Here is a 14,225-nt window from a genome sequence, read left to right as displayed (position 1 = left end):
GCCAAATTCTATTGATAATCAATATTTGGGTCCAAATATATGATAAAGTGAGTGTCCTCAAAGAGTCATGTCCTATATGAAATATAGTGAACAGTAATTATTTTGAGGATTATATTTTATGGTGGTAAGAATGGAAATAACGTGTTCTGTGAATTCTAACTCTTCTCAAACAAATTCCTTAGACAAATATTTAGAAATAGGAATGGGCATCCCAAATCTTGGTTATTCTACTTTTTTCATAGTCTTTTTTCCTTGATTATCCATTAGTGGGAACCAATTTTTTCTCTTTACCATTAATTTATGTTTAGTCTATCACTGGATATTACCTTGGTTTTATATGTGTATGTATGAGCAGAGTATGGTTCATATGGCAAATAGAAGGTAACTTAACTCAGTGGCTAGACTGCTGGACTGAGTTGAACCTGAATCGAAATCCTGCTTCAGACACTTACTAGCTGTGTAACTCTGGGCAAGGAATTCAACCTCTCTCAGCCTTGTTTTCCCCATGTATAAAATGGAGATAATAGCAGTACCTAATTCCCGGGATTGTTGTGAAGGTCAAATGAAGATTCTATATTCAATTAATTTTCAAATCTTAAAGAGCTATATAAATATTAGCTATCATCACCATCGTCATCAGAGATGTACTGCTTGAGCATCATGCAGGCATAATAGATTTCTAGAAGATCTTCATTTGTGACAAAACTCATTATTGTTTCTGAACTCAAAATTATTTTCCCTTATTCTTGTGAATGCAATGTCTAAGTAATGCCATTACTTTCAAATCTTACTTACAAAGTCATTTCTCGAATTTTTAGTGTGGAATTAGAATTGATTTTGTTCACAACTAACTGGAATTTGGACTGCTTACATCCTTATTTCTAGCTTTAATTTCTTCTACTGTCTCCCAACTGAACCACACCATCTTGCCAAGGGGGGGAAATGTATCTAAGTTCTAAATTTTGGGAGGATAATAACACTTGTTATAATTATGAAATGTTCTGTTTTATGTGTAAATAAAGGCCACCTTGTCTTCTTACCATAGGTCTTCCATGATGTTGCCTATAAAGCTAAGGATCGTAATGACTTGCTTGCAGGAATTGATGAGTTTCTTGATCAGGTTACTGTTCTTCCTCCTGGAGAGTGGGACCCAACCATTCGAATAGAGCCCCCAAAAAACGTTCCTTCTCAGGTATGTATATGTTAAAGTAGCCTATAGTAGCAAGATTTCAGAGCTTGTTTTCCGTTAACGTGTACCTTGAAAATAACCCAATAAGAGCCAAACTATTTTTCATTTTTCTTTTTGGAGAATGGGTCTCCCTATCTCACCCATGGCTACTCATATGTCTAATCCCAGCACTGGTCAGGACCAGATCCTTGATCTGCTTGTTTTTCTGACCTGGGTCTATTCACTCTTCCTGAATCAGCCTGGTGTGGGGCTCAATATATTGATGCCAGACCTAGTGCTAAACATGATCATTTTAGCCTGTTGCTTCTCAGAACTCCTGAGCCCAAGTGATCCCCCCAGCCTTAGTCTCCCTTAGTAGTAGGGATAACAGGAATGCACCACCATGCCCAGTAAAAGACTGCATTGTTGTACAGTACAAGTTCCTAAAAGCCAGTGGCCTGTATCTGTAGTTCACAAAAGTACTCTCTAGCACAGAGCCAAGTATAGTCAAGTATTTAATAAATGCTTTTTGTTAATGATGGATTGCGTGCCATTTTTTAATGGTCCAGTGTGACTTGAAAGAAACTAGAGCAAGCCTGAAATAAATTAAACTCTTAGAAAGTAGGAATTATGATAAATTTTGAAATTATGGCTCCTAGAAGAAGTCCATAACTGTCCTTCAGATTCATGGTGCTCATTGGCTTCTTCCTTTATCTTTGTTGTGAAAACGGAAAATGTTAGGAAGAGGTAGGGAAAATTTTAAGTTCCACGTGGTCTGATAGACAGTAAGGTTATATTAACTGTCTTACATAGGAGGTTCTTGACAGGTTTTATATGCTTCACAGAACCATGGGTAAAAGGAATTTAATTAAAATTTCATCCTTTTGGGAAGATTTCTTTTAAATGTATGATGTGAAATTATACCAAATTAAGTATTGATAAGTCCCAGAAACATGAAAGTTAAATATATTGTTACTGTTGTCTTGGGTGGCTTTTCTCTCAAAGTCATTACTAGATGTTGAGAGTTGGTGCTCTATCCCCACCATTGCTGTCTCCATAACAACTGCGTTTTACTTTTCATTTGCTCCCATCATCTCCAACCTTATCACTGCTGTTGGCCTTACCCAAACCTGTCAGATCTAGTCTAAATGCTGCCATTGAAATGACTGTTAGATAACAGCTGATAAACATACTTTCAGAAGTTGCACTATTTGTAGAAAATTGGGTGTAGAAGTGAACAAAGAATATAATTGAGCATACCCTACTTGAAGCAAAGTTTGCTCAAATTGACCAACATACTAGATATTTATTGGACACTGTCTTATTTCCTACCTTCTTACCAATCATCTTTCTTACTGCAAACCAGGGGCCTAATTAGCCAATCATAGAGAATTCTCCTAAAGACCAATGAAAATATATGTAACTTTCAGAAGTATGTGAATGATCCTTGAGAAATGAAAGCAGAAGGCCAACTTTTTAATGGTCTCTAATTCATCCTCCACATTGACCACGAAGCACAATTTCTTTGTCAGTTGTCAAATGATCAACTTTTTCATTCACTCAACTTCAGTATTTCTTACTATTGATATAGCATTTAAATACTTGCAGAAATCACTAAAGGATTCTGCAGTAAATATCCCATACATTCTTTGTGTTAAAAACCTATTTTTCTCCTGTTTAAAATTTCTAGTGTTTCATTAACAAATTCCTATTTTGATGAAACTTATTTGTCAGGTTACATTTGACCTTCATTTCCTTTCTAACTCTACTCTGGAAAGAATTTAAACAAAAAATTTAAAAGCACACCTTTTTTAGCCACATTTGAATGTGTTACGTATGAATTCTGAAGTCACAAACAGAATTTTTCTGGTCCATCACCTGTGTCAATAGACTGTGTGTGCTCTGGACTGGAGGCAAGGGGTGGGAATAACATGTCTGTGGAACTTGTTCCATTTTCCACTGACCTGGTTTTCATCTTTCTATTTTTCTCTGTAAGAATACTTCTTCAGGGGTTGGAGAGTAGATAGAGAAAGGCATTGACACATTCTGAGCAGTTCTGTGAATGGGAGGAGGTACAGTCAGAGCACCTGAGTGGCAGATAAAAAAAAACACTGGGCTTAGGAAAGACAAATAAACCGTGAAATGCTTGAACTCTCCTTCTTATAGGAGAAGAGGAAGATTCCTACTGTGCCCAATGGAACAGCAGCTCATGGTGAAGCAGAACCTCATGGTGGGCACAGCGGGCCTGAACTGCAACGAACTGGAAGGTTAGCAAACAGCATTCATCTGGGAATCTATTGAAACTGAACTTGTCATTGCCAGTAACTTGCAATTTCAAGATCTAACTCTATTTGCCTATTTAATGCCTAAACTTTGGTAGAAAATGACGATTTTTTTTCTGTGATGGTATTGGTGATTACCACTGCCTTTCTCTGCAAGAATTCTGTATAGAAGTCAGTGAGATTTTCCCTATTCAGGATTTCATATTGTCATGTACCAAATTCCTTCACAGAGAATCCTCTAAAAAAGAGAGAGGGCCTCAATTGACCTTGTCACACATGCCCTCTTACCATTTGAAAGTTTCAAGTTCATAATAGAATTTTTAAAAAGCCAGTCTTTTCGCTTTTGCCAGATCCTGTCTTAGCAAATGCAAGTAAAGCAAGCAGTAAGTAGATGTAAATGACATTTTAGATTTTTAAGGCTGTGATTTGAGAGGGTCGTATGATTTATTTTTCTAATCACACACCTTTGAAGAGATGAAAGCTTCAATTTATTTCTTAAAATGGCATTTTATAGGATTTTTTTGACAGCTTGTCTCTCTCTAAGCAATGTGTGAGCAGAAAATCAAGAACCACTGGGTGGGCGGCTCTTCAGGGGATGTGAGTGTATACAGTCTCCACCAGAAGCACAAATCCTGACATATGCTTATTCAAAAGAAGGAGTCTTTCGCCCCTCCCCTCAGACCATTCCCTTTGCCATGTGCCCTGTGTGTTATAAGCTGATTTTCTAGTCCTTGAAATCTCTATGCATTTTAATATTCCCATCTAAGTGTTCCATCCCTTTATCTATGTTTCGTCTCAAAGGAGATATATCTTTTAACTTTCTCCTCAGGCTCAGTATCTCAGTATATGAGACAGTTCAAATGATGTCTTCTTCCCATGGGAAACCTTGTTACTCATTGTGTTTGCTTTCATTCTTTCAAATGTTGCTTTTTCTTTCTTTTTTCCTCCCTTTTTTATTTTCATATTTTTATTGCTTTTTCAGGTATTACTGTGCCTCATAGCTTAGATTTTTTTCAAAGTTCACTTTTTCCTTACTGCTTCCTAAATCCTCCCAGGTCACCAATATCCGGTCTCTTCGCTTCTCCAGAGTTCTTCCACAGATTCTGTTGCTGACATGACTTGAAGTACCCATTACTCATCTGCTCTCCTGGAGTTGCTGGTGTACATCTGAGCTGCTCTTGCACTGTTCTCTGTAATGACTTCCCACTTCCGGATTTAGTGTGTTTTTTTTTAAACTGCTAAAAACACATTTGTTATATAGTAATGTAATGATTAGTTCACACTAATGTATGTGCTAATGAATAATTAAGTAGAATGCACTTAGCTAATAGAAAGTACAGAAGAAACTGTAAATAATAATTACTAATTATGGGTAGATCTAATCAGTTTTTAATAATGATTTTGGCAAGGCAATAAGTCATAAAACTGAGACCAAAAAAAAAGGGGGGTAAAGAGGTTACATTTCAAAATGGGGGTGGAAAAACCCAAGGAAGATCCTGTTTGTGTCTGTGTGTCTGAATTTCATGCACTTTTTTTTAAAGCCTTTCAGGGTTTGAGATTTCATTAAACCTTTCCCCTTAAACTAATTTGAAAATTCAATTTGATTCTCTCCTCCCTATTCTTTCCACATCCCCTCTCCATCTTAACCTTAACCCCAGTGGGCATGTGCCCTGCCTAAAGCTCTAGCTCTAGCTAGCGTTTCAATGATGCTTTTAGGTTTGCAGAGTGTTTTTTTTTTTCACATGTTATCTCACTTGATTATCACAACAACCCCCTAAGGTAAATGCTTTAATTCTAGTGATTCTTATTTGGAAACAATTCATGCCTCTACTTCCAGGATTGTCTGGACAATTAAAAACAATGCTGACCCAAGCATTCAATAATTCTAAAGGTATATTTTCTCAGAGCTGACAATTTTTTAAAAACATCATTTCAGATCAGAGTCTAAGGTCACTAAATGAACTCCTTCACGCCTAAAAATAAGTAGCTAAAACAGAATTATCTTGTTCAAATGAAAGCATGTACAGCATACCACACTGCGATTGAATCTAACAAGTACTTCATGTCTGACCTTAATGTGGAACAATCGATTGTTAATTATTTTAGCATATGACATCTTACTTCCTTTATTTTGTTGAAACTAAAGAGCTTTCAGTAACCAAGTTAAAGCTACAGACTTTTATTTGTAATTCAAATGAATAAACTATCTGGTGTTAACAGGCAAGTTCATATTAAAATTTAATGTTTTTATTCTTATTCATTGAAGTAACGTTTTCAGAGTGCTTCCAAAGTGCTCTTCTTTTACACTAAGATGAAATGGTTTGGATTTGTGGTTTTCTATCTGAGTCATTTCCAGGTGGTATAATGTAGTGGAATGATCCCTGGACTGGAAGTCAATAGGCTTAGCTTCTATATAGAAGCTATGTATATATATAAGCCTAATAGGCTTAGGCTCCCCTGCTAACGAGCTGTGGCTTTGGGCAAGTCACTTCACCTTTAAAAACTCAATTTTATCATCTTTAACTGAGTGTTTTGGAATAGATGAAACCCAAGGTCCCTTCCAACTCTAACATTCTATGAGTTTCTCTCTTAGAAAGTTAGAAGACTTGTCTTGTGCATGCTAATTTTTTTTTTTTTTTAGGCAATTGGGGTTAAGTGACTTGCCTAGGGTCACACAGCTAGTAAGTGTCAAGTGTTTGGTCTGAGGCCGGATTTGAACTCAGGTCCTCCTGCCACCTAGCTGCCCCTGAATGCTAAATTTTGGAAACAATTTTTAGGGGGTAGTGAATTCAAACTGTACTTTTTTAAGCCAGCCATCATAATGTGTCTCCTCTCCAATTCCTTGATCTTTTAAAAAAAATTGAAACTAGAAACCTGGAAAGACCCTATGGAGGAAGAGTTTGGCCTGGATAGAACAGTACCTAGTGAGAAACTATTTGGGAGGGAGATGAAGGAGACTGGTGCTCTGATAAACTCTGATTTTTTTTTCTCATGTAGTATTCATTAACAGATAGTCAACTTAGCCCACTCCTCATATCCTATTATGATTTTTAAAAGATTTAAAAAGAGAGAGAGAGAAGTAAAGAGTAGCACCGGGAAGAGAAAGAGAGAGAGAGTCAGAGAGGAACAGAGATGTAGTCAGAGAAAAAGAGACAGAGACAGAGGGAGGTAGTCAGAAACAGGCAGAGAGACAGAGAAACAAACAGAAAGAAAAAGAGACTGAAACAGACAGAAAGATACAGAAACGGACAGAGATAGAAAGACATAGAGATGGAAATAGAAATAGAGAGATGAAAAGTGACACAGAGAAAGAGAGATAGAAAGAGAGGGAGACAGGCAAAGGCAGAGAGAGACAGAGAGAGAGATACCCACAGAGACAGAAACAGAGACACAGACAAAGACAGAAAAAAAAGAGACAGAGACAGAAATAGAAACAGATGGAGAGACAGAAAGAGGAAACAGAGGTAGAGAGACAGAGTCAGACACAAAAAGAGACACAGAGGGACAGACAACAACAAGACAGAGGCAGAACACAAAGACAGAAGAAGAAGGAAAAAGAAAGAGACACAGATGGAGGAGAAAAAGAGACACAGATGCAGAGAGACAGAGACAAGAGACAAAAACAAAAATAGAAACAGGTGAAGAGACAGAAAGACAGGGAAATAGAGGCAGTGGCAGAGAGACACAGTGAGATAGAGAGAGGAGAGACAGAAATAGAGACATAGAAAGAGAGGTGGGCAGGCAGAGGGCTAGGAGGAGTGGGTTTTGGTGGGATTGACATAGAGTCCACAGGCTATATACCCTTATATCTCACGATCTTGATGCTGATGGATGAGCATCTCTGAACACGCTTTGAAAGACCTTGGGCTTCCTTGCCTTCTGGCACAGTACTTGGCTAGGGTTTAAGGAGCTCTAGTGGACAGGAAGTATGCTTGAAGACACTACTACTAAAACAAAGCAGGTCATTAATGGCTCTCACCTGTGAAGATGGAAAAGCTGCTCTCTGGCCTGGGAGCCAAGCAGATAAACAGTTTTGTTTGTGTGCTTCTTTTATATTTGGGTTTCACTGTTTTGTTTTTCCCCCTATCTTAGGATTTTTGGGGGACTTATTTTAGATATCAAAAGGAAAGCTCCATACTTCTGGAGTGACTTCCGAGATGCTTTCAGCCTGCAGTGCTTAGCATCGTTTCTGTTTCTCTACTGCGCGTGTATGTCTCCTGTCATCACATTTGGAGGGCTGCTGGGAGAAGCAACCGAAGGTCGTATAGTATGTGTTACCCTTTTCTCCAAACTTTAAAGTGCAGTCACTTCCTGAGATCTATAGTTAGTTGGCAAAGCCTTTACTTTGGATTCCTTTATAAAGAAACATTTGTTTGGTCCCATTCTGAGTCATTTCATGGATAATTTAGTAAGAGAAATGATCCTACATTAGGTCCTAATCTAATCCCAACCCTGATTCTAAACCCATCATTAACACAAAAATTCCCCCTTTTTTAGCCTTTTCCCCCCATTCCTGGCATTATGTCCACCTCCTACCAGATAGACTCTATCTTGAACATATCAAACTAGAAGAGCAAAAAAGTAATGGTGGGTGGAGAGGGTCCTTCCCCAGTCACTGCCCTTAACACAACATCTTCTGTGCAATTGCCAACTCCCCTTCTGGCCTAGGACAAGTCTGTTGGGTCTTTTAAAATAAAATAGAAGTTACATGCCTATTTATTGTAAGTATCTCATCTTTGGACTTGATGTCTGTCCTTACAATTGATGAAAAATACTCGTTTGTGTTTCCACACAGAGTGCAATCGAATCTCTATTTGGAGCATCTATGACTGGGATAGCATATTCTCTCTTTGGTGGCCAACCTCTTACCATACTAGGCAGCACAGGACCTGTACTGGTGTTTGAAAAGATATTGTTTAAGTTTTGCAAGTAAGTATTTTGTAGTTTGAGAACAAAGATCAAGCCAGGCAAGGGGGAGGGGTGGGATTTAATTTGATTCATTTCACCATCACTGCAACTCTACCAGAAAGGGAACAGGGGTGGCCGTGAATGGAGTGGGGAGCTCCCAGGAGGTTTATGTAGAATAGCTCATAGTTCCTATTTAGGAGGTGCTTTCAGTTTTATCTACTGAAATGCAGTTATTTTTAGGTAAGGAATTAAGTTCAAAGAGACAAGGGGTTTCAGACCCATTTAACCACGGTTGCTGACAAGTTCATTTCCAGGGATCTAGAATGAGAATTGATAAGGTAAAGGCCACTCAATTTATTCTTCCTTTCTTTTCTCCCGCTAGAGAATACGGGTTGTCATACCTCTCCTTGCGAGCTAGTATCGGGCTCTGGACCGCAACTCTCTGCATCATCCTTGTGGCCACTGATGCCAGCTCTCTGGTCTGCTACATAACCCGATTTACTGAAGAAGCTTTTGCTTCTCTTATCTGCATAATTTTCATTTATGAGGCTCTAGAGAAGCTGTTTGAGCTCAGTGAGGCATATCCAATCAACATGAATAATGATTTAGAACTCCTGACACAATATTCGTAAGTATAGAACCTTCTCTTTCACTAGGAGGTTTTCTTTTTTTTAATGACTTTCTTTGTTGCTGTAAGAAATATGAAGAACTGAGCAGAACAAGTGCTTACTGGAGGTAAATAATCTGACAATCTAGAAATGACAAGATATGGCTCAGTTTAGAACTGAGCAATTTTATTTTCCCAGTATTTCTTAAATGAGTTGATTTCAAACTATATTCTCGTCATAGGATCGTAGATTTAGAGCTAAAATGAAACCACGAGGTCATTGAATTCAACGCTGTCATTTTAGAAATGAGGAAACTGAGGGCCAGAGAAGTTATATGATTTACATAGGGTGACACAGCTGGGTTGTATCAAAGGTGGAGTTCAAACCCAGATCTTCCTGATTCCAAGTCCAGGATGCTACTGACTCCATGATATTGCCACTATTTATATTTTGTTGTTGTTGTTTGATTTATTTAGTGGAGTTTTATACTAAAAAGAAAATAAATAAATAAAATTTGTCATATTTCATTTGTCCTCTTATGTCCCTGCTACCTTTTTTTTCCTGATTTTAGGTTGAAACAGAAATTATATTACTGAAAATGAAAAATTTTAAATGTTTATGGTAATGAGGGAAAAAAGTCACAGAGCTCAGTAAGAACCAATGAGTTTAAATATATGATAGGATTAAAGTAGAAATTAAATATCACTGAATTGTGATTCATTTTTACATTTAAGAGTGATATTTTTCTCTCTTCATGTCATTTATGAAGAGCTCAAATACTAGGAAATCCATTGAACCTGTATGTATACAATGGTTATAACCACTCAAATAACTATGTTAAGATTTTTTTTAAAAGAACATTTTTTGGACATTTTTATCATCTTAAAATTTTCATGTAGCATTTGAGTTGTCAGAGCAGTTATAATCAGTACATCAGACACTTTGTATAATAACATATTATAACATTATATTATTTATATATTATACATTATATTATTATACATGATATATATTATATTACTATACTGAATTGATATGCCATACTATTTGTGTAGTTTATTACCTCCATTTTTCAGAAGAAATCAGGTAGATGAAGCTCATTATACAGCTTACAGAAAGAGAATTTCACTGTTTTTAGATTTTGCCAAGGATAATAGATGCAGAAGAAATGTTTAAATAACATTGATTCTGGTGCTTTCAACAACAAAATTCAACAACAACAACAACAACAACAAATTACTGAGTGCTTACTTTGTGCAAAGCCATTGGGTAAAGAACAAAGATAGTGAGCATTATCTATAAGTTCCTTGTGAGCAGCAGAGATTTTCAGTTTTTGTCTTTGTGTCATGGCAGCATTCTTATTAAATGTTTGTTGAATGAAATGATTCAAGGTTTAGCATACAATTATAGGGATCATTTTAGAGTATAACTGACTTATGTAGGAGTCGAAAAGTGAGAGAGATAAATGAAGTCTCAGGGAATCACAAAAAGTTTTAGGGAGAAAATGGGATTTGCATGGAACCATAGAAGAGGAGGGCATCTGGCCAGATGTGGGAAATAGAATGACCAAAAAGAACACGGGTAGAAATAAACCATATATGGAAAGGATAGAGAGGAAATTGGCCTGACCAAAGCAAGTATTTTAGGGAATAGTAATAGCAGCAATAGAAATTGAGGTTAAAAAGGTAGAGTGGTGTCATAATCTAAGAACCTTAAAAGTTAGGCAGCAGAATTAAGATTTTTAGATAGATACTAAATTTTTTGATCAAAGCAGTGACCTACCATTGGAAATTTTCCATTACCCTTTGTGTTTCAGTTCTTCAGAGAATTCTTTCATGTCTCTTAGCCATACCATATCATCAGCAGAATATTGGTACTGAAAAGATGGGCCTATTTTTTCCAGGGGGCAGTTGATGTCATCAAATGAATTGTGCAATTTCCCAAAATATTAATATTATAAATGATAATGGGAAGATCATAGAGTATGAGGAAGAGAAAAGGCCATTTATCCTGGCAAGAAGGCTGGTGACTTCAACTAGCATGGCTTCAGTAGAATGGTAGGAAGAGAAGTCATGTTGCAGAGGTAGGGGAATGAGGAGAAGGTGGGGGGAGAGAAAATGGAGTTAGTGTGTATCTAGACTATTCATTCAAAATTTCATCAGTGGATGGAATGAAGGAAAGAAGTTTAAGTTAGCTGAGTGGGATCAAGGTCAAGTGAAGTCCTGGAGATCCCTGTGTATTTTTGAAGGCAGAAATTCCTCAGGATTGAGATAAAAGGGATAAGTTTATAGAGGATATGATAGCTCTAGAGATAGATATGTGTTGAAACTCCAAAATGTGTACATGGTATTGTTTGGCTTTGGAGTAAGATCCTGTGAGTGCATCCCTATCATTTTCTCCTTTCCTTCTTGACCATGTCAAAGTTCAGAACCTGTGCTTTAAAGCCAGATCTGTGTTTTTGTTATTACTTTCTTAGGGAGACCTCAAAACCTAGAAACCAGCGATACCAGTCTGTGGCACTGAATATTGTGGGCCATTACCTGAGGGTATTCAACCATGATGTAGTTATGTAGTCACCTCCTGCTTGTTAACCATAATAAGGAGAGAGAAGCTTCCATAAAGCATATGGGCAATTGGGATGTGGTATACTGGCCACCTGAAATCTCTGTACCAGAAACAGCATGGTCTGTCTGCTTGATTAAGGACAGTTAGCCATGACATGTTCTGCAAAAGATAACGTGTACACTCTACTATAGAATCAACTAATGTACCCTAAAGACACTATGGTAGTATCAATGGAGTCACACACTGCTATGCTATACATGGTGATTCAGGCGTTTGTTCTCCTGTGGCTCAGAGCAGTGTTATCTCCATACTAAATTGTTTTCTGGGGAGGCAGTCTGACTGCTCTTATTTTGTCCTGTTTCTTACCATCACGCACTCCTGGTGCCACTGGTAAAGTTTCCTTAAACCTAACGAAATGAAGTTTGTGAGAGTATCAGGATTAGAATTTCCTGCCCGTTTCTTTGTGCTTACGATTGAGGAGTCTTTCTAACTAGCCCTTCACTGCCAGACTATGCAGCCTAAGGCAATTTTAAGCCAATAAAATGATGCTGCAAAATAGTAGACCCTTTGAAATCTTGTCATGGACAATGGTATATAAACTGGCTACCCTTTGGGTATTCTAAACAAGACGTGAGATTAAAGACAAATATGTGATTTCACAATAATGAAGAAAGGACAATATTAAAAAAAATTCTACACTCTAGTTCATACCTTTCCTCCCAAACTTCCTGCCTTATTATGTTTCTTCAGGGGAAAAAAGTAGATATTCTCTTTAGGTAGTGATATTTTATAGAATATATTATTCTTTACAGAATATTATTATAGAATATAATTATTCTTTGGAGTTTTGAATAAGTATATGGCAAAAAAAAACTCTACAGTACCACTCATTAGATAATTATTTAAAGACTGATGTTGGAATAAGGTAGGATAGAAAAGGTCTTCCTGTGCTAGATATTTCAGTGGATAGAGCACAGGACTTGGGAGACTGGAAAACTTGAGTTTGAATTTTCTCTCACACAGTTGTGTTATGATACTAGGCAAGTCAATAAACCTCTCCTTGCCTCAGTTTCCTCATCTGTAAAATGAAATAATAATAGTACCTACCTCCCAGGATTTTTGTAGGGATCAAATGAATTAATATACATAAAATATTTTTCAAACCTTAAATAACTATATAAATGTTAGCTATTATTAGTATCTCTTTTACAATTAAGAAAACTATATCTTTATTGACAGTGCTTTTTTAAAAAATAAGGAAAATAGCAAAACATTTTAAACTAAGAAGACCATTTCTCCTGGAGTTCATAAAGATTGTTGATTCAGGGGTGGTTCATAAAAGAGGCAAGATGCAGAATAACATAGTAAATAGACTATTGGGCTTGGAATTAGGAAGACTGAAGTTCAACTTTCTCCCTCAATACTTACTAACTATATGATTGTGGGCAAGTCACTAATTCTTTGAGTCTCAGTTTCATCTGGAAAACTGGGAAAATGATCCCTATGAGACATACTGTTTAAAAAAAAAGGCTTAAGGAATATAATCATTATATCCCAAAGTAGATGCTGTTGAATTGGTAGGCTAGAGTACAGGAAAATTCATTATCCTTTACTGAATGCTTTCTTAGTCATAAGCAACTCGTAGTCAGTCCCTTGTAATCTGACATCCATTTTTACAACTCTACTGAAACTACTCTCTTAAAGATGATCACTGACTTCTTAATTGCCAGATTTGGTGGTATTTTCAGTCCTCATCCTCCTTGGTCCCTCTGCAGCTTTTAACATGGCTCATTATCTCCTACTGGATATCTTGTCCTCCATCACCTTCAGAAACACTACACTATCCTAATTCTCTTTCTATGCATTTCTTTTCTTTCTCCTTTAATGGGTCTTCATCCTTTTTCTGATCACTTCATATGTCTGTTGTCCTTGGCTCTGCCCTTAGTCATCTCCCATATTTGTTCCCCCAAAAATCTCATTCAGTTTCACAACTTCAACTATTTCTTTTATGTAGCTGACTGTTGTAGAGAGATAAATGACAGATGCATATGTGCATATAGATGATAGATATATAGATTATAGATACATACATATATAGATTATTGATATATAGATATATAGGTGATAAATACATATATACAAAGATTACAGATACAAAAGTGATATATATATATAAATACACATAGAAGATATATTGATAGATATATACATACATAGATGATAGATCCATACATAACTAGATGATAGATATATGCATACATAGATGATAGATAGATACATATGTAGATTATGGATGATGGATAAATACATATATACAGAGATGATAGATACAAACAGATGATTTTTAGATACATACATACATAGATGATTGATATATGCATAAATTATAGATACATATATAATAAATACATACATATATAGATGATAGATGCATGCATAGATGATAGATACATACATTGATGATTGATAGATACATAAATGATGGATGGATAGATACATACATAGGTGATGGATAGATACATACATAGATGATAAAAAGAGAGAGAAAGAAAGAGAGAGAAAAGAAGGAAGAAGGAAAGAAAGAAAGGCAGAAAGAGAGAGAAAGGAAGGAAGGAAGAAAAGGAAGGAAGGAAGGAAGGAAGGAAGGAAGAAAGAAAGAAAGAAAGAAAGAAAGAAAGAAAGAAAGAAAGAAAG

At 36.5% G+C, this 14,225-nt stretch overlaps 1 protein-coding gene across 3 annotated transcripts in view; it reads left to right on the top strand.

The window, feature by feature from the left end:
- Positions 1-14,225, top strand: part of SLC4A10 (solute carrier family 4 member 10) — a 257,305-nt gene that overhangs the window by 177,769 nt on the left and 65,311 nt on the right. For all 3 annotated transcript variants that reach the window (XM_027865793.1, XM_027865794.1, XM_027865792.1), the window contains 5 exons: positions 1,046-1,192; positions 3,335-3,435; positions 7,543-7,717; positions 8,246-8,379; positions 8,741-8,986. In XM_027865793.1, the coding sequence (XP_027721594.1) occupies positions 1,046-1,192; positions 3,335-3,435; positions 7,543-7,717; positions 8,246-8,379; positions 8,741-8,986 (803 nt within the window). The remainder of the gene's footprint in view (positions 1-1,045; positions 1,193-3,334; positions 3,436-7,542; positions 7,718-8,245; positions 8,380-8,740; positions 8,987-14,225) is intronic.

The sequence above is a fragment of the Vombatus ursinus genome, unplaced genomic scaffold (assembly GCF_900497805.2).
Source record: "Vombatus ursinus unplaced genomic scaffold, bare-nosed wombat genome assembly UNPS02014779.1, whole genome shotgun sequence".
Taxonomy (NCBI): domain Eukaryota; kingdom Metazoa; phylum Chordata; class Mammalia; order Diprotodontia; family Vombatidae; genus Vombatus; species Vombatus ursinus.
Note: the sequence above shows the minus strand (reverse complement) of the source record. Positions and strands in the feature narration are given on the sequence as shown.